At 42.2% G+C, this 23,273-nt stretch overlaps 2 protein-coding genes across 4 annotated transcripts; both read right to left on the bottom strand.

The window, feature by feature from the left end:
* Positions 1–8,312: 8,312 nt before the first annotated feature.
* Positions 8,313–10,244, bottom strand: LOC133899179 (early nodulin-like protein 13). Of its 2 annotated transcripts, XM_062340143.1 has the most exons (3): positions 9,985–10,244; positions 9,057–9,630; positions 8,313–8,910 (listed from the first exon to the last, which is right to left on the bottom strand). In XM_062340143.1, exons 2-3 carry the CDS (start codon positions 9,232–9,234, stop codon positions 8,477–8,479), a joined length of 612 nt encoding a protein of 203 aa, XP_062196127.1. In that variant the 5' UTR covers positions 9,235–9,630; positions 9,985–10,244; the 3' UTR covers positions 8,313–8,476. The 2 variants fall into 2 exon arrangements, with proteins under 2 accessions (XP_062196127.1, XP_062196129.1); XM_062340145.1 differs by lacking the exon at positions 9,985–10,244 and having other exon boundaries at positions 9,057–9,791.
* Positions 10,245–18,218: 7,974 nt separating this feature from the next.
* On the bottom strand, positions 18,219–22,216 carry LOC133898253 (pentatricopeptide repeat-containing protein At1g80880, mitochondrial). 2 transcript variants are annotated; one of them, XM_062338871.1, is made up of 3 exons: positions 21,516–22,216; positions 19,505–20,621; positions 18,219–18,373 (listed from the first exon to the last, which is right to left on the bottom strand). In XM_062338871.1, the coding sequence occupies exons 1-2, from the start codon at positions 22,169–22,171 to the stop codon at positions 19,592–19,594; spliced, it is 1,686 nt and encodes a 561-aa protein (XP_062194855.1). In that variant the 5' UTR covers positions 22,172–22,216; the 3' UTR covers positions 18,219–18,373; positions 19,505–19,591. The 2 variants fall into 2 exon arrangements, with proteins under 2 accessions (XP_062194855.1, XP_062194856.1); XM_062338872.1 differs by lacking the exon at positions 18,219–18,373 and adding an exon at positions 19,125–19,258.
* Between the last annotated feature and the right edge of the window lie 1,057 nt (positions 22,217–23,273).

Here is a 23,273-nt window from a genome sequence, read left to right as displayed (position 1 = left end):
AGTATATCCTTGGTGGAGCTATAACGTGGACTAGGGGTGGCATTCATACCATCAATACCATGGGATAAAAATCTCTTATGCCGAGTTTATCTCTATACCTTATTTAAGTTTCCGCATTTACATACATGCAATTTACTTTACTAGAGTAGGTTGTAATCCTCTTAAGTGGTAGAGTAGACACACTAGATAAATCTAGAGCACATTTAGATATAAATTAATATAGATTTATCTTGTTAAGTTTTTAGAGCTATTAGTTTCAAAGTGTCTTAATTCACCCCTCTCCCCTCTTAGGACGTCATCGTTCCTCACAATTAGTATTAGAGCATCGTGCTCTTGATAGCCTTAACATTCTAGAGTTGTGACGTCCGGAGTTGGGATGCATACCCATAGCGCGTCACATTTCGACGGCACTAATTTCCTCCAATAGAAAATTCTTATGACTTGTTATTTGCAAGCTAAAAGTTTAGATGTTTAGAGGGTCATCGAGGAAGGGATGAGACCTCGCATCACCAACAAAGAGAGGTAATTAAATATATTGGTGAAGAGTATCATTTTATCATCTTTAAATATTGATGCATTTAATTATATTTATTCTCTCACTAATGCACATGATATTTAGAATAGTCTCATTAAAATACATGAAGGCACAAAGGATGTGTGCAATAAGAAATATCATGCGCTTGTTACTAAGCTTAATAGCATCAAATAATTTACACATGAAAGTACTAATGACATATACTCACGTTTGAATATTCTTGTCAATGAGATCAATGAGTTAAGTTTTACTCAAATTGATGATAATCAAGTGGTGAGAAGAATACTTCAAGCTCTTCTTCTGAAATACAAGTTGATAATCTCCATTATCTACGACAACAACGACATCAAGAAAATAACTCCAAGTCAATTGCTCGGTAAGATCACTACCTATGAGATAACCATGAATATAGGGGTGGAAGACTCTTCCTCATCCGACGCTAAGAACCTCGCTCTCACAAGCAAGCAAGTACCATACCCACACATAAAGGCGAAGATGAGGAGGCAAGAGCAAGAGTCAAGCTCAAGCAAAGATGACGAAGATGAAGATAAAAATGAAGAGAGCAATAAGATGATAAGCAAAGCATATCAAGTGATGAAGAAATGGACCTAGAAGTCTCCAAACTCATCTCTCAAGTGGAGAAGAACATCAAGAAGATTAATACTAAGATTGATCATCGAATCTCCATGAAAGAGTTGGTCGAAACTATTGATCACATCAAGAAGAAGAAGAAGACCAAGAGTAAGAGGGAGACAAAGGGAAGAGCTAAAGCATTTGTAAGTATGAGAAGATGGGTGAGTGAAGGTGAAGATTCAAGCTCAAGTGATGAGAGCTTTGCCACCTATTCCTCCAAGAGAAACTCTTTCTCAAGATCATCATCACGCAAGTTGTCATCGCGCAAGTTATCACACAAGTGTCTTATGGCCACATGTATGGATAGTGATATAAGTGATGATGAATCTGATAAGTATTCTCCCTCCTATGATGAACTCCTTCATTTGATCATGAGAAACAAAGGGCTCTTAATAAACAATCTAAAGAACTTCATAAATTCAATGCCCTCAATGACATTCATGCTACCTTTGTTTCTAATTATAAGCAAATTTAATTTATTAAACAATGAGCATGAATATCTTAAGGCAAAATTTGAGTGCATTGAATTTCAATCCAATACCCCTTTGGAGCAATCTACCTATTTATTTAATTTCAATCCTAAGGTGATGATTTAATTTATTTATCTAGCTCACCCCTTTGCAATGAGATATGTGTTGAGAATGTTCTTGTAGAACCATCTAGTGAACTCATTGCATAAGAAAATGATGAGTTCAAGTAAGAAGTGAAAAAGCTTAAGAAGAACTTGTCAAGATTAAAGGGCAAGAACCATATCCAACCTCCTCAAAATAATCATTCTACTATAGTGAAAAAGCTTATGAAGAGGTCCACCATGACATGCTTCAAATGTCATCAAGAAAGTCACAAGTCCTTTCAATGCAAGCAAATTAAGAAGGAGATCAAGCAGAAAAAGAAGATCATGCACCTCTCCAACAAGACCTTCAACATCTACACCAAACTAAACTACAAGATTAAGACCAAGAACAATCACTATAAGCTTAAGAAGAAGAACAATAGTAGGGTTGTTGCACATATAGTTGGGAGAAAAGACCGAGGATGAAACCAACCTATTTAGGTGCTCAAGGAAGTCATCACTAACATGAAGGGGGCCCAATCGGTTTGGGTTCCAAAGAAGATTTGAAGCTCAATGTGACTATGGGGATTTAGAGTCTTGGCTTACAAAATGAAGTGGAGGTTTAAGCAAAGAAGCCAAGTGTATAAGATCGAGCACTTTGATAAAGATCATGATCATCATATACCCAAATCTCTATCCATACGTAAAAAAAGGGTAATGGAGCTAGATAAAAAACCTTTCAATTATTGTAGCTTATTTGCCTTATCTAGGATTGTATGTGTATATTTCAATTTATTGCAATACCTAGTATAGGTTTTCATATAGTAGGTTATTTGTGTTTCTATCTTTCTTATAAGCAACTTATATGGTTTATTAGTTAAATTTTTTTTCATGGCACTAGTTTCACAATTGGTATCTTTTATATGCCGTGAACCAATCTATAGGGTACCCTTCTCATTGTTATTAATAGCAAGTCCATATGTATCGCAAGTATTCAACACTTGTATGTATACTTTTATGGGGAGTATATCTTATAGATTGTGATTTTGAGGCTAACATGTGTTGCTAGATGTATCTTTTGTAGTCTCATGGAGCTATCAATAAGTTCTCGAAGGTATGTAATGCTTAAAGGCTTTAATTGGTATCATTGTCAATTTATTTCTACATTTAAGCTACCTCCATACATGATATGACTTAAACTTCATACCTCTACTTATTGTCTAGATGTGCATATATTGTTACATTCCTACAAGTGGTATTCATAAGTGGGTCTTATTATATGTATTCACACACAAAGGGGGATTTTAGATTATATCATGTGAGTTTCATGAATTATGATTATTGTTTATCTTTTGATTGATATCAATGCCTCCTATTCTTATAATTGGTATATCTTTTTAATTGGTATCATATCATTGGATCATAATTTATGAAGCTCTTTCACATGTACTCTAACGTTTTTCCTCAAGTTCAACATATGTTTGTAGCTCCTTTTGAGATTATTGATAAATAGAGAGAAGTTTGATGACCAAAGTAAGAAGTAATATACAAGATATCTAGGAATACCGAAATTGATAAAGGAGGAGAAGAAGACGATACAAGAAGCATCATGATGCACCTAGGTTGACAAAGGGAGAGAAGTTCTTACATAGGTCGATCAAGTGAGATAGTGGCAATAGAGAAAGGAGGAACCACAACAAAGGAGACTAAATAGTAAGAACATGCATCTAAGCAATGTGGTAAGGTTTTGTGCTCTTTACAATTGATATCATTTATTGTTTGCCACTTGCTTTGGTCGTGTTATCATCAATCATCAAAAAAGGAGATATTGTAATGAAAATTGCCCTATTAGGCTATGACTGTGATTTTGGTGATTAATGACAACATAATCATTGAAACTAACATATTTGTCAAGAATATATATTAGTAGGTCTCATAGATGCAATACATTAAGAAGTCACCATAGCTAGGACAAAGTTTGATTGAATTAGAGAAGTCATAGACAGATTTTCCTCACCAGATGGTCCGATGCAAAGAAGTTTGCGCTCACCGCAGCATTGTGTCCACAAGCTGATAGTCTCACTAGATAATTTGGTGAATAGGACATGAACACACTGGAGTATTTCTAACAAAAGGGGAGAAGGATGAGGACCTCATCTGATAGTCCGGTGATCTACACTGGGTAACACCAAAGTATTTCCTGCAGAGAAGAATGCACGTGCAGAAGACTGAAGATCAACTCACCGGATAGTCTGATTCTCTGTGTGTTGAACTCACTGGAATATTTCTGACAAAGGCGGAGAAGGTTGAGGACCGCACCAGATAGTCTGAAGGGTATAAAGCACTAGAGTATTTCTTGCAAGGCGATTCCAAGTGCTAAAGAATAAATATTAACTCACCGGATAGTTCGATAATCATAGAGATAGTTGCACCGCAGCATTTTTAGGGAAAAGAAGAGAATGTTTAACTCACCGGATGGTCCGGTGTGAATAGAATGAACACCGGATGAATGCACTGGTGCATTTTACATAGTGATGCTGCAAAGGCTTGGATGGCTCAAGATAACTCACCGAAAGATCTGATGATGGATTTGATGGTACACCGGAGTGTCTGTTGTTCACAGAGGCATTGAGTGGAGTTTCAATGGCTAGTTTCTGAGATTATACTCACCACATGATCCGATGTTAGTACTATTGTTCTCACCGGATCATCCGGTGTTAACAGCTTTTTTGAACCGTTGGAAAAACGGCTAGTTGGCAGGTTTGAGACTATAAATACTCCTCTTCTCAATAATTTAAAGGTGTAGCATGCTGCTGGAGTACAAGGAATCTCATAGACACTTGAGAAGACATCCAAGTCATCAAAGTACTTAAAGTGATCATCCAAGGTGATTAAGCATAATATTAAAGAGTGTTTAATGCTTATAGGCCTAAAGTGAGTTGCAGCTATGTGTTGCAGCTTAAAGAAGGGATGAATGAGTGATCTTAGCTTGTACCAAATGGTACGTCAGTGCTTTAGAGTCTTGGTGACTCACCGGTAACTTGACCCAGAGTTTCTCAAGCTTGTTAACCCTCCGACTTGGTGTGGAGTGGTGATAAGATACATGTACAGGGACACAGAGACTCTTGCCTTGGTGGCTCAAGCTCCGAAGTGACCAGAGCGGCAAGTGATCGGAAGAAAGGCTAGCAGTGAGACCTTGCCTTGGTAGCTTAGTGGCTCATCTGGCTTGAGGTCTTGCTTTGGTGGCTTCGTGGATCAAGAGTCATGACCGGGTGCCGACCGGGAGCATATCCTTGGTGGAGCTCCAACGTGAATTAGGGGTGGCATTCATACCATTGATACCACAGGATAAAAATCCCTTGTACCGAGTTTATCTCTCGACCTTATTACGTTTCCGCATTTATATACTTGCAATTTACCTTACTAGAGTAGGTTACAATTCTCTTGAACGATAGAGTAAATACACTAGATAAACCTAAAGGACATTTAGATAGAAATTGAGATAGGTTTATATTATGATAGGTTTCTAAATGTCATAATTCAACCCCGTCTTAGAACGTCACTGTTCCTCACACTATCCCCTACCATGTGTATCGCCTACCACTCGGGGTACTCCTCTCAAAAGGTTATGAGGGTTTAGCAGTCCTCAATATTGTGGGCACATCTAGTCCCATGTAGAGTGCACCAGTACCCCTTTTTGGGTTGCTGGCTGGGGGCGCACTATCGCTCCAGGAAGGAGCCAGAGCGCCCTCGATCGCACCCCCAGATCGGGGCGAGTTCAGAGGCCCCTGCATGTGGTCATTGTTGTGGATGTCGTGTCACTAACTCTATCAGGATTTGCGCCCTCCAAAGCCCTCAACATTGTCGGAGCCCCTTTTTGCCAGAGAAGGTGACGGGGACCGAGAGGACCCCGCTTGCAGGGTTAGCCTTGCAGGCTCGACGGAGGGCACCGCAGCGACATCCATGGCATCCTGACTGAGCCACTCCTCCTCCGCACAAGTGTATTCCTCGAACTTGCACATTAGAGAATCCACCGTACGCAGAAAGTGTTGGTGCAGTCGATCAAAGAGAGACCCGGAGGCTAAACCTTGGGTTGCCACGTCGATGACCGATGACTCTAAGATGCCTTTTATCTGGGCATTAGTTTGGAAAAACCTCTGAAAGTACTCCCGGAGGGTTTCGCTCGGCTATTGCCTGATGATGAACATGCTCCCAGAGGTCACCGACTCAACAAAGGTGCCCTGAAAGTTGTTGCAGAAAGTGTCTCAAAGATGGAAACAGGTGTAAATGGCCCCCGGTTTCAGCACCCAGAACCATCGGAGGGCTACCCCCTCCAAAGCGAGGGGGAAGCACTTGGTCGTGGTGGCCTTCCCACCTCTGTTGGCCTCGATGGAAAGGGCGTACGAGTGAACAAACTCATCCAGGTCTGAATTGCCCTTGGACTTAGGTAGTTTGGGGGTTCGAAACCCATCTAGGAAGGGCACGACTGCAGGCTCACGTGTAGGGAAGAGTCAGAATCAAGGAGTTTAGCCTCACGCCGATGGGCATGAGGCTCAAGTGCCTACTTTCTGACCGAGCATGGCACTTGGGGATGATGAGGGACACAGATGATGCCCTCGCTGGCCCTCAGAGCCCGAGCTGCCATGGCGTTGGCCGTCCCGGGAGCGGCCTAAGCTATGGTCGCAACCGGCTGTGCAGCCTGAAGTGTAGCATGCAGCTCCTCCAGTTGGGCCTGAAGAGCCGCCACATGTACCTGCTGACTGGCCATAACCTGCTGGCTGGCCATGGCGGCATGTACAATTGCGACTTCAGCCGCAGCCCCCTTAGGGTGCCGCGATGTTCTCACTGTACTGCTGCTGAAGGGCCTCCGAACCAGTGGGGCCCCACAGCATCAACCGCGGTCCGGATCGTGGCCATATTGGTGGTGGCCATGGGGCCCTCGTTTCGTCGAAGAGTAGACTCGTCGTCGCCCTTAGTTAGGGCGCTAGCGTTGGCATAGCGCATGTTTGGTTGCTTCTGCTGTGCGAACTTTCGCACAGGCGTCACCATGGAGCCAGCCGCTTGGACCGTTGTTTTGATAATCTTTTTCTTTGGTGACATTCTACCTCTCCAAGTACTTACTCGTCAGTCCCCACGAACGGCACCAGCTGTTGGTCGAAGAAAAAGCCTTTTACGAACAAAGTGCGGCGAAAACCAACCCACATGAATGGCTCAAGCTTGAAGACGAAGTGGAGAGGAAGGCAACACCTAAAGTGACTAGAAAAAATCTTTGCCCCAAGCATGGTGGCTGGGGACTACATTTATAGTGACATCCAGGGTGTAAGTGTATAAGCATACCTCTTACGGGGTTGATAGAGATATAAGTCGTCACTGTACAGTCAGGGTCTAGGCTAGCCTCGTAAAACATTGCTACGGCAAGTGGCAACGACTGTTACAGAAGTGGTCATGACTGTTACGGCTAGTGGCCATAGGACTAGGCCGGTCGTTAGCTACAGTGATGGTCCTGTCCAGTGTGTCAGGGTGGCCACCGACCATATCATTATTAAATCTCGATCACTTCGTGGAAGGTATCACATGACCGGTGGGTCCATTTTCCGCTGGTCCTTTCGAAGGGTCGATCACTCCCCCAAGGCTTCAAGGGCCGTGGGCCCGTAGGCTTGGTCTTCGTGGCGAATCAGAGCCTGAGGCCTCTAGAGGGGTTCCAAAGCCTGGTGGCGGGCTTAGAATAACAGGGTCTAAGACGTTGGAGGCCTTTGGTGGACCTCCAACACATGCCTTTGGAACTTCAATTGTGGATTAGACTGCCAATGTGCAGCTTCAACTCTCAAGGAAGACGCTAGAAACAGTCCAAGCTCGGGAAAGGATATCAATGGCGAAATTCTACACAAACCTCCTATTGGCTGACATCTTGTATGATTGATTTGCAGCGGAGGGAACACCCTAGAGCACTACTATATTTCGGTGATAAATTGCATGGTGCAAGTAACACCGATTAATGATATTAGCATCAAATGTCGCGAAAACATCGCCTCTGTCATTTTGTGTTGACATTTTACAACGCCTCTAGTACATTCTACTCATTGTTTTTTCCGAAATATCTCAAACTTCAATAAAGTGCCAAAAAGAAGTCTTTGGAATATATTATGTCAATTTGCAGGAGGTTTTTGTTGGCCGTACGTTGCCACTGGTGGTGAGGCTGGCCAGGAGCCGGCTCACGCAGGCCAGGCAGGAAATTTTTGTCCGTTTCACGTGCAAAGCAACGCAATCGTTTTCCTTTCGATACCGTGCATGTTGTCTATGTCTCAGTCAAATGCAGTATTCTATATCGTCGATTAATCAGATCGATAATTGTATTTGCTTATGTTTCTTAGACTCCCTCTTGTAGCATAGGTTTTCATACGAAAACTGCACGCACGATTTCGGTGCTGGCTCTTCTGGATTGCTAGAAGAACGAAGGGGAAGAATGGTTGTCTAGTGGAAGCCCCGGACCATTGGGAAGGGGGGGACCGGCAAGCGCGTATATGAGATGGGCGATGGCAAAGCGGGAAGAGTGATTTGCCACACACCAAAATAAAATTTTGATGCAACCAAGGTCATAATCTGTCAATTATCCATTTATGATTGATCCTTTGACAGAAACAACCTCTCTTGTTCTACAGACAGAAGAAGCAGATTATTTCCCTCTTTAGGCTTAAGAGCAAAAGGACGAATCAAAGAATCTCCCAACACCACACGAAAAGCTTTCCACACTTCGACTACCACCCAACAACCAACACGGCCCCAAGAACGGCGGCGCCGAGAAGAAGCAGAGCGCCGCTCCTCGCGGCCGCAGACGTCCTCCCTGCCGCCCCGGTCAACGGCGCCGGCGCAGCGGCAGGGCCCTCAACGAGCCCGGAGGCCAGCGGCGACTGCGCAGGAGCGAGCGCGGGGGGCGGCACCGGCGCGAAGAAGGCCCGCTGGTGGCTTCGGCCGTGCTTCTCGGACATTACGACGACGACGAGGCGCTGGCCCTTGGCGCAGCTCCCGGGGGCGCCGCTCACGAAGTAGTACGGGCCGGAGCGGGGCAGCGGCACCGTGGCGGCGCCGGTGATTGCCTTGTGGATGGCGAGCGGGGTCGCCGTGCTGCAGCCGTTGTAGTCGTCCTGGGACACCTCCAGCACCGAGTCCGCCGCGCCGTCGAACTTGAACACTGGACAACAAAGAAAGTAGAGGTGTTCAGGAAACAGGGGAGAAAGCAAGAATATCAAAATCATAGCAATCTCGCGATTCCAGAACAGATCGCTAGCGACGTCGACGGTAAACCGGGGATTACGACGGCGGCGAGGCTTTTCTTACCGAGGTTGTCTCCAACGTGGAAGCGGTTAGCCGAGGCCCACTTGCTGAGCGCGTCGGGCTGCGCCGGCACCTTCCACCCGTCGCTGGCGCCGCCGACCACGAAGTCCCTGGCCTCCGAGCACGCCGCCACAGCAAAGACCACCGAAGCGCAGAGGAGGAGAGCCGCCCTCGACGCCATTGTCGGAGGAGAGAAAACAGCACCAGACAGGCAAGCACAGCAAGCACGCGGCGATGTCAGTCCCGGAGCGCGAGGGAGGTGGGTCGGGTCGGGTGGGGAAGGAGGCGACGGCACGGGGTGCGTTTAAGTAGGGGGAGCGGGTCAAAAGTAGCCGTTGGGCTCGAACGCTCGGGAGGACGAGTGGCGTCACTGCTGTGGTGTCCGGCGGCGGCGAATTCCCCGGTGGCAGCAGCCAGCGGAGTAGAAGGCTGAGCGCATCTTCTGATTTGGACTTTACCGTTGCAGCGTGGGGCCCACTAGTAAGGGATGTGAGATTTATTTTCTGCGGCAGGGGCGGCCGACTGTGGCGCGCGCGTGAGTTGGCACCTTGTAGCAATGCGCGAGCGTCGCCGGCGCCTGCGCCATAGATTGGTGTGAGCTGATGCAGAAGCGCTAGCACAATTTGATGAACAGTTCTGTTGACTGTTTCGAAAACCAATTATTTTTTCTCATTGAATTTCTGTATGGTAGAATATGTTGCTGAAAGAGAGCTAAAAGGAACAATGGCAGTGTAATCACAAGGGCAACGCAGAGAGCTACGCAGATCACACATGTCCTCGAGTAAACATATTGGGATCGATTGGTCTGGAACCACATTCGTGCCAAACTAGGGGTAAAAAGGATGGCTTTTTTTACGCGGATGGAAGAACGGAAAGTGGCACGTCACGGTGGAATCGGAGCTAGTTGTCACCCAAAAAAAATATTCTGTACCTGCGTGGAGGACGCGGAAGGCGATCGGGAGGCTGATGTCGCCTGAGAGGAAGAAGCGGGACTCGTCGTGGCGATCGCTGCGCCATGGACTCCACCGCCGATCGTCGGCACTAGATCAGAGCAGGTGCGGACGGAAGACGTGTAGCAGCCGATCAACTCAGCCAATGCGGGGAAACGTAGGAGAGAAGCAAAGAACCAGATGTCGGCGACGCCTTCCCGATACAACCGGTGAACCAATGCGGGGAATCGGAAACGAATTAGGACACATAAAAACATAAATCAAATTGGCTCAAATAACTTTACAAAATAAACATATCTAAATTTTATTTAAATGTACTCTAGCTTAGCTAGCGTGTCTACTCTACCGTTTAAAAAGATTACAACCTAATCTAGCAAGGCAAATTACAAAAATGTAAATAAAAACGTAAATAAGGTAAAAAGATAAACTTGATACAAGTGATTTTTACCTCGTGGTATGCTATTATCGATAGCATGAATACCACCAATAGTCTACGTTAGAGCTCCATCAAGGATATGCTTCCAGTCGATACCTGGTCATAGCTCTTGAGTCACCAATCCATCAAGGCAAAACCTCAAACCGGATGAGTCACCAAGCCACAAAGGTAAGGGTTCACCACTAGCCTCTCTTCCAGTCACTTGCCGTCGTAGTCACTTCGGTGCTTGAGCCACCAAGGTAAGGATCTTCGCGTCTGAAGGGATCAATGATGTCCTAAGAGGGAGAGGTAAATTAGGACATTTAAAACTATTCCACCTCCAAAAACAATGCAAGATAAACCTATATCAATTTCTATCTAAATATGTTATATGTTTATCTAGTGTGTCTACTCTACCGATCAAAACATTTGCAACCTATTTAAGAAGGTAAATTGCAAGAATTTAAATGTGAAAACGTAAATAAGATAGAGAAAACAAACTCAGCACAAAGATTTTTTTTTCTGTGGTATCGATGGTATGAATGCCACCCCTAATCCACTTTGGAGCTCCATAAACGATATGCTCCCTGTCAGCACCTAATCATAGCTCTTAAACCAGAAAATCACAAAGACAAGATATCCACCTGGATGAGCCACCAAACTACTAAGGCAAAATCTCACCACTAGTCTCTTTTCGGGTTCCTTGCCACCGTAATCACTTCGGAGCTTGAGCCAAAAAGGCAAGGGTCTCCGTGTGCCTGCACAATAGCCTTGCCACTACTCCACACCAAGTCGGAGCGTCAACAAGCTTATCAGCGAGTCACCAAGACTCTAAGGTACCAGCGTACCAAGAGGTACACTGTTGGATCACTTCTTGATCCACTCTCTAGGTAGCAATCACCTAGCAACTCACTCGCTAAGCCTATAAACATTAATCACTCACTAATCTTGTGCTTAATCGCCTTAGATGATCACATTAAGCATTTTGGTGGCTTGGATGTCCTCTCAGGTGTACATGAGCTTATCTGAACTCCAGCACCTTAAAATGGCCGGTGAGTGGGTATTTATAGTCTTAAACTCGCGCACTAGCTATTAACCCAACGACTCTAAAAAATCGTTAACACCGGATGATCTGGTAAGAACAGTAGTACTAACACCAGATCATCCGGTGAGTACACTCTCACAGACTAGCCATTGGAACCCCACTCAAAACTGTGTGAACATCGTATACTCCGGTGTATACTCCATCTTCATCACCGGACTTTCCGTTGAGTATACCTTAGCCATCCGAGCCAACATCTTCTCTATATAAACTGATCCGGTGTATTCTCCGGTGCACATCACTTCATCACCGGATCATCCGGTGCATTATCCTTAGCCAGCCGAGCCAATGCAACCCTCTCTGAAAAATATACTCCGGTGTACAAATCTTCATAGCACCGGACCTTCTAGTAAAGTCACTGAATTCTCCCCTTTGTCAACAATGCTCCGGTGCATTACTCCAGTGTGTTCAAATCAATCACCGAACTATCTGATGGGGTCTTCTGCTTCTTTTTCATCTTTGCACTGTTCATTATTCGATGTATTGTCTAGTGCACTTCTCTTCATCACCAGACCTTCCGACGTGTTGACCTTCGATCTTCAACAGCTACAACCTTCTCTGGTGGAAAAGCTCCAGTATGTATCCTCCTCTGAGCGCCGGATCATTCGTTAATGTCAAATGCCTCTGGATATAATACTCCAATATGTTCAACTATGTGAACAACAGACCATCCGGTGAAGTCATTTCTCTTAGGAATTTTTCCAATTCAACCAAATTTTATCCTGGCTTCGGTGGCTTCTTCATGTATTGCATACATGGGACTCACTAACATATATTTTTAACAAACATGTTAATCTCAATGACTATATTATCATTAATCACCAAAATCACAATCATAACCTAATAGGATAATTTTCGCTATAATTTTCATATTTTTGGTGATTGATGACAACACAATCAAAGTAAGTGACAAATAACAAATAATTCCAAATGTAAAGATCATAAATGAGCATAAAGTCTTACCACATTGCTAGAATGTATGTTCTTACTACTTAGTTCCCTTATATTGTGGCTCCCCTTTCTCAATTATCACTATTTCCTTTCATTTGACCTAAGCAAGAGCTTCTCCCCCTTTGTTAATCTTCATGTCTCTTGCATTTGCTACAATCTCCTTACATTGTTCATCTTGCATTCCTTACTTTGGTCGTCAAACTTCTCCCTCTTTGTCAACAATCTTCTAAAAAGGACTATATACACATGTTGAACTTAAAGGAAAAAATATTAGAGCATATGGAAGAGAGCTTCACAAATCATGATCCAATTAAAAATGATATCAATTGTAATGATACCAATCGTAGGAATCACACTACAAAAGAATGATACTAATTAAAAGCTATAAAAGCACATTGATTATAATTCATGAAACTCACATAATATAGTTTAAACTCCTCATATATATGTGTATACATATGATGAGAAAAAAACATATGCACAACTAGACAATATATTGAGATAGAAAGTTTAAACTATATTATGCATGTAGATAGCTTAAATAAATAAAGATTTGATAATAATATCAATTGAAGCGTTTGAGCATTGCATACCTTCAGGGACATGTTGATTGCTCCACGAGACTACAAGAGATGCAACTTGAAACACATGTTAGTCTCAAAATCACAACCTATAGGATATACTCCTCCTAAATATGTACTTACAAGTGTTAAATACTTGTGAAATATATGCACTTATTATTAATAACAATAGGAACTTATCCTATAGATTGGATCATGACACATAAAAGATATCAAATATAAAACTAGTACTATAAAAAACCTACAACTAATAAACCATATAGATTGCTCATGGATAAGAGAGAAATACAAGCAACATACCATATGAAAACCTATATTAGGCATTGCAATAAATCGAAATAAACACATACAATCCTAGGCAAGGCAAATGAGCTAGAAGCAAAACAAAATGCATGAACAAGAATCTAGCTACACTTACCTCTTTTACCTTTGGACGGGGATTTGGGTATGTGATGATCATAATCTTCATCAATGCGTCCATCTTGTACATTTGGCTTATTTGTTTGAATCTTTATTTCATCTTTTAAGCTAAACCTAAAAATTCTCATAGCCGCTTCGGGCTTGAAGTCTTCTTTGGAACCCAAACCGATTGGGGTCGTTCGTGTTTGTGATGGCTTTCTTGGACACCCAAATGGGTTGGTTCCACTTCCAATCCTTCTTCCAACCATATGTGCAAACCACCTTTTAATTTTCCTTCTTCTTAAGCTTATAGTGGTTGTTCTTTATCTTGTTCTTGTAGTTGGGCGTGGTGTAAAGGTTGGAGATCTTATTATAGAGGTTTGTCATCTTTTTATTCTTCTTAGTCTCCTTATTCACTTGTTTGTATTAGAATGACTTATGACACTTTTGATGGCATTTGAAACATGTCATAGTGGACCCCTTCGCAAGCTTTTTTACCATAAAAACACAATTATCTTGAGGAAGTTAGACATGTCATTTGCCCTTTAAACTCGTCAAATCCTTCTTGAACTTCTCTACTTCTTATTTAAACTCATCATTCTCTTGTACAATGAGGTTGTTAGATGATTCTATAACAACATTCTCAACATAAATCTCATTACAAAAAGGTAAGCTAGATAAAGTAATTAAACCATCACAAGAAGTAGAAGCATCTATCTTAATATTGAAATTAAATAGAGAGTAGATTGCTTTAAATGGACCTTAGTTTAAAATTCAATGCACTCAAATTTAGCCTTAAGCTCATCATGCACCTTGTTTAGCGAATTGAATTTGCTCAATAATTGTTCATAATTAGAAACAAAGGTAGTATGAATGTCATTAAGTGTATTAAATCTCTTAAGCTCTTTTGGCTGTTTCCTAAGGATCCTCTGTTGCTCATTGATCAAATGAAGGAGTTTATCATAGGAAGGAGAATACTTATCGAATTCATCATCACTTACATCGTTATTCATACCTTTGGCTATAAAGCACTTGTGGGATGATTTGCGAGATGACTTGTGTGATAATGACCTTGAGGAAGAGCTTCTCATAGAGGAGTGGATGGTGATGTTTTCATCATTTGAGCTTGAATCTTCATCATTACACACTCATCTTCTCTGTGTAAATTGCTCCGGTGTATTCTCCAGTGTATTCTTCGGTGCACATCACTTCATCATCGGACCATCCGATGCTTTATCCTCAGCCAGCTAAGCCAATGCAACCCTCTCTAGAAAATATGCTCCGGTGTACAAATCTTCAGAGCACCGGACCTTCCGGTGAGATCACTCCATTCTCTCCTTTGTCAAAATGCTCTGGTGCATTCCTCCGGTGTGTTCAAATCAATCACTGAACTATCCAGTGGGGTCTTCTGTTTCTTTTTCATCTTTGCACTATTCATTGTCCGGTGTATTATCCGGTGCACTTCTCTTCATCACCGAACCTTCCGGTGTGTTGACCTTCAATCTTCAACAGCTGCAACCTTCTCTAGTGGAAATGCTCCGGTGTTTATCCTCTGAGCACCGGATCATCTGGTGAGGTCAAATGCCTCTGGACACAATGCTCTGGTGTGTTCAACCATGTGAACACCGGAACATCTGGTGAAGTAATTTCTCCTGTGACCTTTTCTAATTCAACCAAACTTTGTGCCGGCTTCGGTGGCTTCTTCATGTATTGCATCCATGAGACTTACTAACATATATTCTTGACAAACATGTTAATCACAATGACTATATTATCATTAATCACCAAAATCACGATCATAGCCTAATAGGGTCATTTTCGCTACATCCACACCAAGTCGGAGGGTCAACAAGCTTGCTAACCAGTTACCAAGACTCTAAGGTGCTGGTATACCACTTGGTACAAGGTTGAATCACTTCTTGATCCACTCTCTAGACAGTAATAACCTAGCAACACTCTCTCTAGGCCTATAAGCACTAATCACTCTCTAATGGTGTACTTAATCACCTTGAATGATCATTTTAAGCACTTTAGTGGCTTAGATGTCTTCTCAAGTGTACATGAACCTCTTTGGACTTCAGCAACACACCACCCCTTCAAATGACTAAGTGAAGGGGTATTTATAGACTCAAACCCGCGCACTAGCTATTATCCCAATGGCTCTGAAAAAGCTGTTAACATCGGATAATCTGGTGAGAACAGTAGTACTAACACCGGATAATCCAGTGATTATACTCTCACAAACTAGCCGTTAAAACCACACTCAGGCCTCTGTGAATACCAAACACACTGGTGTATACTTCATCACTATCACCGGACTATCCGGTGAGTTATCCTTAGCCATCCAAGCCTTTCTTCCTTCTCTGTGTGAATTGCTCTATGTATGCATTCAGTGCATATCATTTTATCACTAGACTACCTGGTGAGATATCTTTAGCCAACCGAACCAATGCAACTCTCTCTGAAAATAATGTTTCGGTGTTATACAGGCTTCATTACTGGACCATCTTTTGGGTTGAACTTCCTTTTGCTTCTTTGCACTGTTCATTGCCCGGTGTATTATCCGGTGTTCATTCTATTCGCACTGGACTATCCGATAGGTTGAACCTTCGATCTTCAGTGGTTGCATCCTTCTCTGGTAATAATGCTCAGGTGCATTCATCCTGCTCAACACTAGACTATCTGGTGGGTTGAGCATTCTCTTCTTTTCTCTAGAAATGCTCCGGTGCAACTCCCACTGATCACCGGACTAGCACACTTTCTCTGGAAGAAATGCTCCGGTGAACACTCTGCTCAAACATCGGACCATTCGGTGAGGTCTTTAGGCCTCTCTCCCATTTGACAAATATACTCCAGTGAGTTCAAACACCTGGAGCATCGGACTATCCGGTGAGGCAAATTTTCCTAGGACTTCTCCAATTCAGTCCAACTTTGTCCCGACTACAGTGGCTTCTTTATGTATTGCATCCATGAGATCTAATAACATATATTATTGACAAACATGTTAGTTTCATTGACTATATTGTCATTAATCACCAAAATCATAATCATGACCTAATAGGATTATTTTTGCTAACTGCCTTGAATGATCACTTTTAGCATTTTGATGGCTTGGATGTCTTCTCAAGTGTCTGTATTTTGTTTGGACACAAAAACATTCGAATGATCGAGTGAAGAGGTATTTATAGCCTCAAACTCGCCAACTAGCCGTTAACCTAACGACTTAGAAAAGCTGTTAACATCGGATTGTCTGGTGACAACAATAGTACAATCACCAGACAATCCGATGAGTACACCATCAGAAACTAGACGTTGAATTCCACTCAAAATCATCCTGAACACCGGACACTCCGGTGTATACATCATCTCCATCACCGGACTATACAGTGAGTACGTTTGAGCAATCTGAGCCTATGCAGCCTCTCTGTGTAAATTGTTCTGGTGTAAGCCTTCGGCGTACACAACTCCTATCACCGGACCATCTAGTGAGATATTCTTCGATCTTCAACTCTTGAAAACAGTTTTGCAAGAAATACTCCGGTATGAAACATCCGATGTGTACAACATAGGCACCGAACCTTCCGGTGAGTTGATCTATGTTCTTCTATATTTGGATTCTTCTTTGCAAGAATTAGTCCGACATGATCCTTCGATGATGATCAGACTATCCGGTGAAGTCATCTGCATTCTCCCATTTGTCAACAATGCTCTGCTGCTTCTGTCCATTTGACACCGAACCATCTCATGAGTACATTTTCCTAGAACTTCTCCAATTCAACCAAACTTTATCCCGATTACGGTGGCTTCTTGATGTATTACATCCATGAGACCTACTAATATATATTCTTGACAAATATGTTAGTCTCGATGATTATGTTGTTATTAATTACTAAAATCACAATCATAGTCTAATAGAGTCATTTTCGCTACACCGGTGGTGACGATCCATCCGTCATGGTGGGGCAAGTTTGTACCGAGGTGGTCCGGGGCACGGACGGCAAGGATGACGACGGAGACAGGGCGATAGGGGTCAATGATGGCAATTGTTGGAGGCAGCAGTGCGGGCAAAGAGGGGAAGGATGTGGTGGCTACGATGTTGTGCTCGGGCAGCCGCGTTGCGTAGCATCAAGATCTTGGACATCATGATGCATGCCGCCATGAAGTCCTAAGTTCGGAGGCGTGGAGGACTGGGACGCCGATTGGATTTACAGTTGCAACATTGCACCCTGGTCTAGTCTAGGCTGCATTGCCTGATTGTGTAGTGGGTTGAGCTGGATGCGGTTGTTGTAGCCCATCAAATATTCGGATACTTCAGCCCACGACACATATACATACAAACTGCATATCTCTATTATGTATCTCCACTATATAAAACACGAGTTCATTCTCACGTCAACTTTTCTCCATACTCCACTTTCATCTAATAAAAATCTCTAAAATTTAAATAATTTATCCACTTTTATCATTCACCCTATTTCTCTAGCCTCACCGCCTCTTACCAGCTACGGATGTAGAGCCCGTTTTACTAAGGAAAGTAAAAAATTAGGAGATAATTAGCAGATAATCTCCTCCTAATTTTTCAGATCTTATTTAAAATCAAATTACGACATAGCTTCTAACGTATTCGTTCAATAGCGCACCTATTGCGCATCCACATCTTCATGAGTTTATATTTGATGTTACCGTATCTAATATTTATGTTTTTATTACAACGTACGAACACTTAGCCAATAACATCCAATTTGCTACTAATTTGGTCGGTGAGTATAGCTAACTTGTTGCATTTAGCCTTTTACTGATTCAACCTAACTGGTGGCATCCACTTCCTACTTCCTAGTATTACTTTGTAATATTTTTTTTCTGCATGTAAGACTGCAGATTCTACAGTAATGTTCAATAAAGCCTGATGATCCAACTCTGTCCTGAAAAAAAAATCAGAAATCCACATTTCAGTTGAGATATGTAGCAATGTTGTCCATGTATTCCTCCATACACGTCTTTGACCATTAATTTACTAAACATATGTTAGTAAAAATAGGCAAATCCATTAATACCATTTTTATGCGACAATCCTTAATACTTCTGTGTATTACCTTCACTCGTAAATGTATGATGTTTTGGATATTGAGACGGTCCAATATTCAACTTTTACTTATTTTTATGAAAATAATGATAAAAACTGTAAAATTACTATACTTTGAAAAAATTACGACAAATTCAATTACACTATTACCATATGACCAATCCAAACTGTTCTTCTTAAATTAATTGTCAAAGTTATCGAGATTTGACAGCTCACTTTCTAGGATGTCATACAATAATTACGAATAGAAGGAATATATTAGTAGTTAAGTTTGTAAAGTTTACTGCAGATATTCTTAAACGATATCTATTTGGGAACAGGTGGGGCAAGGGATAGTAATCATATTATATCATTTACTGTAATACCTGATTTAACAGCTCCAATCCATTATGTATAGACGCTCCCAGTACAACTGCTCCATAACCATGTATTAAACTACTAAAAGCTTCTGAGCAGTTTCATTGGTTTCATTTAGCATGGTATTACGACATAAAGCATGTATATGTCATACTTGACTTTTCAAAGTTCACTGCTGATATTTCTACATCGCAAGGGACTGAATTTCTGGCCTTGCACTTACAGTAGCTAGCTACTAGATGAACATTCCGATAAAGAAGAAAATCCAAGCGCCTCAATACGCTAAATAACCAAGCTAGACCCTTGAAAATATTATTCATATCCAAATTTCCAGACAATTTACCCATTGTGTTTCCACATAGGCAACCTACGAAATGATTGGCCATGCAAGAGCAAACAAGATTAACAGATTTTTACCAATGAGACCATTGTATAAATTTCTGGAAAGAGCACCAAGTAGGTGGAAACCGAGCTCAAAGATAATCATTTCAGAAGCAGCAACAAAAACAAATATTGTATTTACTATGGTTTCGCAGTTAGATTCACACAAACTGTAATATATGTTAATTAGCAATGACTCAGGATTTAAGAACAACATGTCAACTAAGCATACCTCTCATTGGTCCAATTCACCTTTGTTGGCATAAAGTCCCCCATATCACAAAATGCACTAGAAGCAAACTTAATCGAACCACATTTGTTATTGCATTCTTGACCGTCTTGTAAAATGTTTGCCACGTTGTGGAATAATATTGTATTTGCCTGCTCCTCTCCAGTGGTCTCTGTTGGCCAACAGAAAGGTTTTGAATTCCTTATCAAGTTGTGTATCAGAAGCAAAACCTTTTTCCTTCATTTCGTCATAATACTCTAATGCTCTTGGTATACATCCATGTTTAACTAAACCTTGGACCACGGTCATATAGTGTGAACGAGCAGGGCTAATGTCATATCTTCTCATTTCATTCCACACTCTAAGAGCATTTCCAGACTCATTTACTTGAAAAAACTTATCAAGAAGCATCAGAAATGTATCACTGTTAGGGCCATTACCATCCTCCTTCATTTTTTGCAAAAGTTTCAATGATTCGTCAATGCCTTCTTGTTTCAAAAATGCATGGTACATCAAAATGGTTGGAACAATACCCTTAAGTATCATGCCTTCCATCACCATTCGCGCTTCATCCAGCTTGCAACTTTCACAAAGTGGAATTATCATACTGTTGTATGTTTCAACATCTGGTTGGAGGCCTTCATCTGTAAGTTTGCTGAATATATTGTGTGCATCCTTCATGCAATTCTCTCTTGTCAGAACATAGATAAGTGAATTATAAACACCAATACCAGGAGTCCAACCCCTCCTTTTCATCTCATCATAAACCCTCAGGGTATCAAAAAGGTTCCCTGCTTTTGAGAAACAACTGACCATGAGAGTATAAGACATACCATCAGGAGTAATGCAGTAATTTGACATTTCTCTCCAGACTCTCTTAGCTTCAGCCACATCAGTGATCACATTGCACCAACCATCTAGAATTATATTGAAACCTTCTGCAGTGAGTGGGAAGAATTTCTTTCTCAGAAGAAGCAACTCCTCAGCATCCTCTATGTTTTTGCTTTTGCAAAGAGCACGAAGAAGGGAGTAAAACACAGTTTGATCTGCTTCCACTTTAAACTTCTCCATCACGTCAAATGTCTTGATTGCTTTATTCACTTCATTGGCAGCCGCATACCTGAGATTTCATATCCAAATCCTTACAATGAAAAGACCATGATGCAAAAATAATAATATAAGTTTCGTAAAGATGAGAGAGGTCCAAATTAAGAATTATGACTGCCAAAGAGGCAGCAAGACTATACTCAATAAATCAAGATGACAAGTTAAACACCAATCCAATATCTAAATCAATCCAGGCATTCATACCAATCATCAATGATTATACATTTATACTACCATCTGCATAGAGCCAACATCCTGCGGTGAGGACCCATAACAACTGCATGTTTTATTAACTTTTAACGCAGGAGTATGTCGATAACATATTTAGGTCTTAAAATGACTGCCTGTAGCTCAAACATCCACCTTTCCCTCTTATGATCACAACGACAAAGTGTGAATTGCATTAGTGGATCAAACAGGTAACACAAAATTTAATCATTGAATAGTGTGTCAACCTATGAAGATTAAGATTTTAAACTGGAACATAAATTTTTGTTCCTACTTCTAAATAGTGTGTTCACCATTCTTTAGAATCACTACACTGTTTACCTGAAAACCAGTGTAGAGCACTGAGTCATGGGCCAGAACTCACAAATGTACTCCCAAGCAGCAAAAAGAAATCTTGACAACTAAATTAGCACCGAAATGCTAATTTCTACAATGATTGTTGCACGGTGATACCCACTTCTTAATCAACCAATGCCACACATTGCCCAAAATGAAAGAATTCACCTGTACATCATGATGCATACAACCACGTATACATCGCATAATTATAATAAGCCGATCTACAAAATTGAACTGTGCCCAACAAAATAGTGTTACACCAGAGCAGTATCATGAAGATACTACTTAGCACATAACATGCAATGCAAAATGAAGACATATTCCGTGCACGAGATCACACCTCTCCATCAGGATAACCATGGCGCGAGGGGTGAGCACCCCGCGGCGCCGCATCCGCCGCACGACCGCCCACGCGAGGTCGAACCGCCGCGCCTTCCCCGTGGCCCATACGGCCAGGTGCCACGCCTCGGCCGGCGGCGGCGGTCCCTCCCCTAGTCCCTCGTCCCCAGATACGGCGGAGCACGCGTCGCCATACCGGATCGCGAGAGCGGCGGCGTCCGGATCGCGGCGCAGCTCCCAGAGCGCGCGGACGAGGAGGGCGGGGGAGGCCGGCGACTGGCCCGACGAGGACGAGGAGGACAGGAGGAGGGAGATAGCGTGCTTCAGGGAGGAGGCGGCGGAGGCCGCGCTGGAGATTCGGTGGAGAAAGGAGGCGAGCTCGCCGTCGTCGTCGGGGGGTGGGAAGGAGTTGTCGGGGTCGGGTTCGAAGTCGCTTTGGTCGGACGGGTAGTGAGAGGTGGAGAGGCGGAGGTGGTGGGATGAGAGGAGGAGGTGGAGGCGGGGGAGGAGGGGGAGGTGCCGGCGTAGAATGGCGGCGAGCGGCGGCGCCATGCGAGGAGGTGAGTTTTCGAGCTTGAGAGGAGGGCAGGAGGCCGAGAGGGGTTTGGGGGCAGTTTGGTTCGTCGATCTCAATGGGCCGATGGTGGATAGCGCCATCCTGTCCGTCGATTATCTCAGTCCCTTATAGCTTGGGCTAGATGTTGTGTGCGCTCGGGCTGAAATCATGAAAACCCAGTTTTTTTTTAAACTACACCACACATAGGCACACACTCTGCTAAAAATCGGAGATGTAGAATTTAAAAATTAATAAAATTATCAAAATATATCACTATCGGTGAATGTGTTGCTTACTATTAAAATAATTTCACCTTTATAAGATAAGTAAGAAGCAAATCTAAGATTTAATCTTAATAAATAAAAAATATAATCACATCTACTAACCACCCAAGCCAAGCTTTATTCTCTATAAAAACCCCGTTGAATGTGAAAATTCCAATAGCTGTACTGTCCCTTAAAAGAACTCAAATTTAGCCCCGTCTAGTTAAAATTTCATGGATTGTATCCTTGATGCCCCTGTATTTGCTCATAACTGGAACATTAGCTAGTTATGTGGGCGTTGATCTTCTCTGCGCACCAAGATTCACTTATTCTATGCACCATTGGGATCTTTGTATAAGCTTGCAATTGGCCACTTCGCAAATTCAGTTGCTGTAGTTGTCAGGCCAAGTGATCCAAATATTGAACACAATACTTTCGTGAATGGACAAATTCTTCTTTGACCATTGAATTATAGATTGAACAAGATGATGATTCGATGTGGCCCTCCGGATACTTTGGTTGTTAGAATCTGAAACATCTTAATAATTTTCTTGACAGCTGAATTAGACTGAGCAAGATAATGATTCAATATGGACGGAATAGTTCGGTTGTTGAAATTTGGAAAATCTTAACAATTGCCAATAGTCGCTAATAATCCTAAGGAATACAGTGTTCGGTAGAGATTCAGCATCATACTAGTATTATATTGTTTTACATAAAAAAAGGCTTGTATATTTTAGATATACTTCTATACTCTTATAAAATACATAAATTGTGACAGATTCGATCGATCTTCACCGTTCACCCGAGTTTATTAAACGGTCACTGTAAAAAGTTGGACTATGTTTCTCCTTCCAAAAATACATTTAATCTTTTATTATTTGCCTTCCATATTTAGATAACTAATATTTTTCTTTCATACATTAAAAAATGCATTCAA

The sequence above is a fragment of the Phragmites australis genome, chromosome 18 (assembly GCF_958298935.1).
Source record: "Phragmites australis chromosome 18, lpPhrAust1.1, whole genome shotgun sequence".
Taxonomy (NCBI): domain Eukaryota; kingdom Viridiplantae; phylum Streptophyta; class Magnoliopsida; order Poales; family Poaceae; genus Phragmites; species Phragmites australis.
The sequence above is the reverse complement of the archived record's forward strand: the minus strand, read 5'-3'. Positions and strand labels throughout refer to the sequence as shown.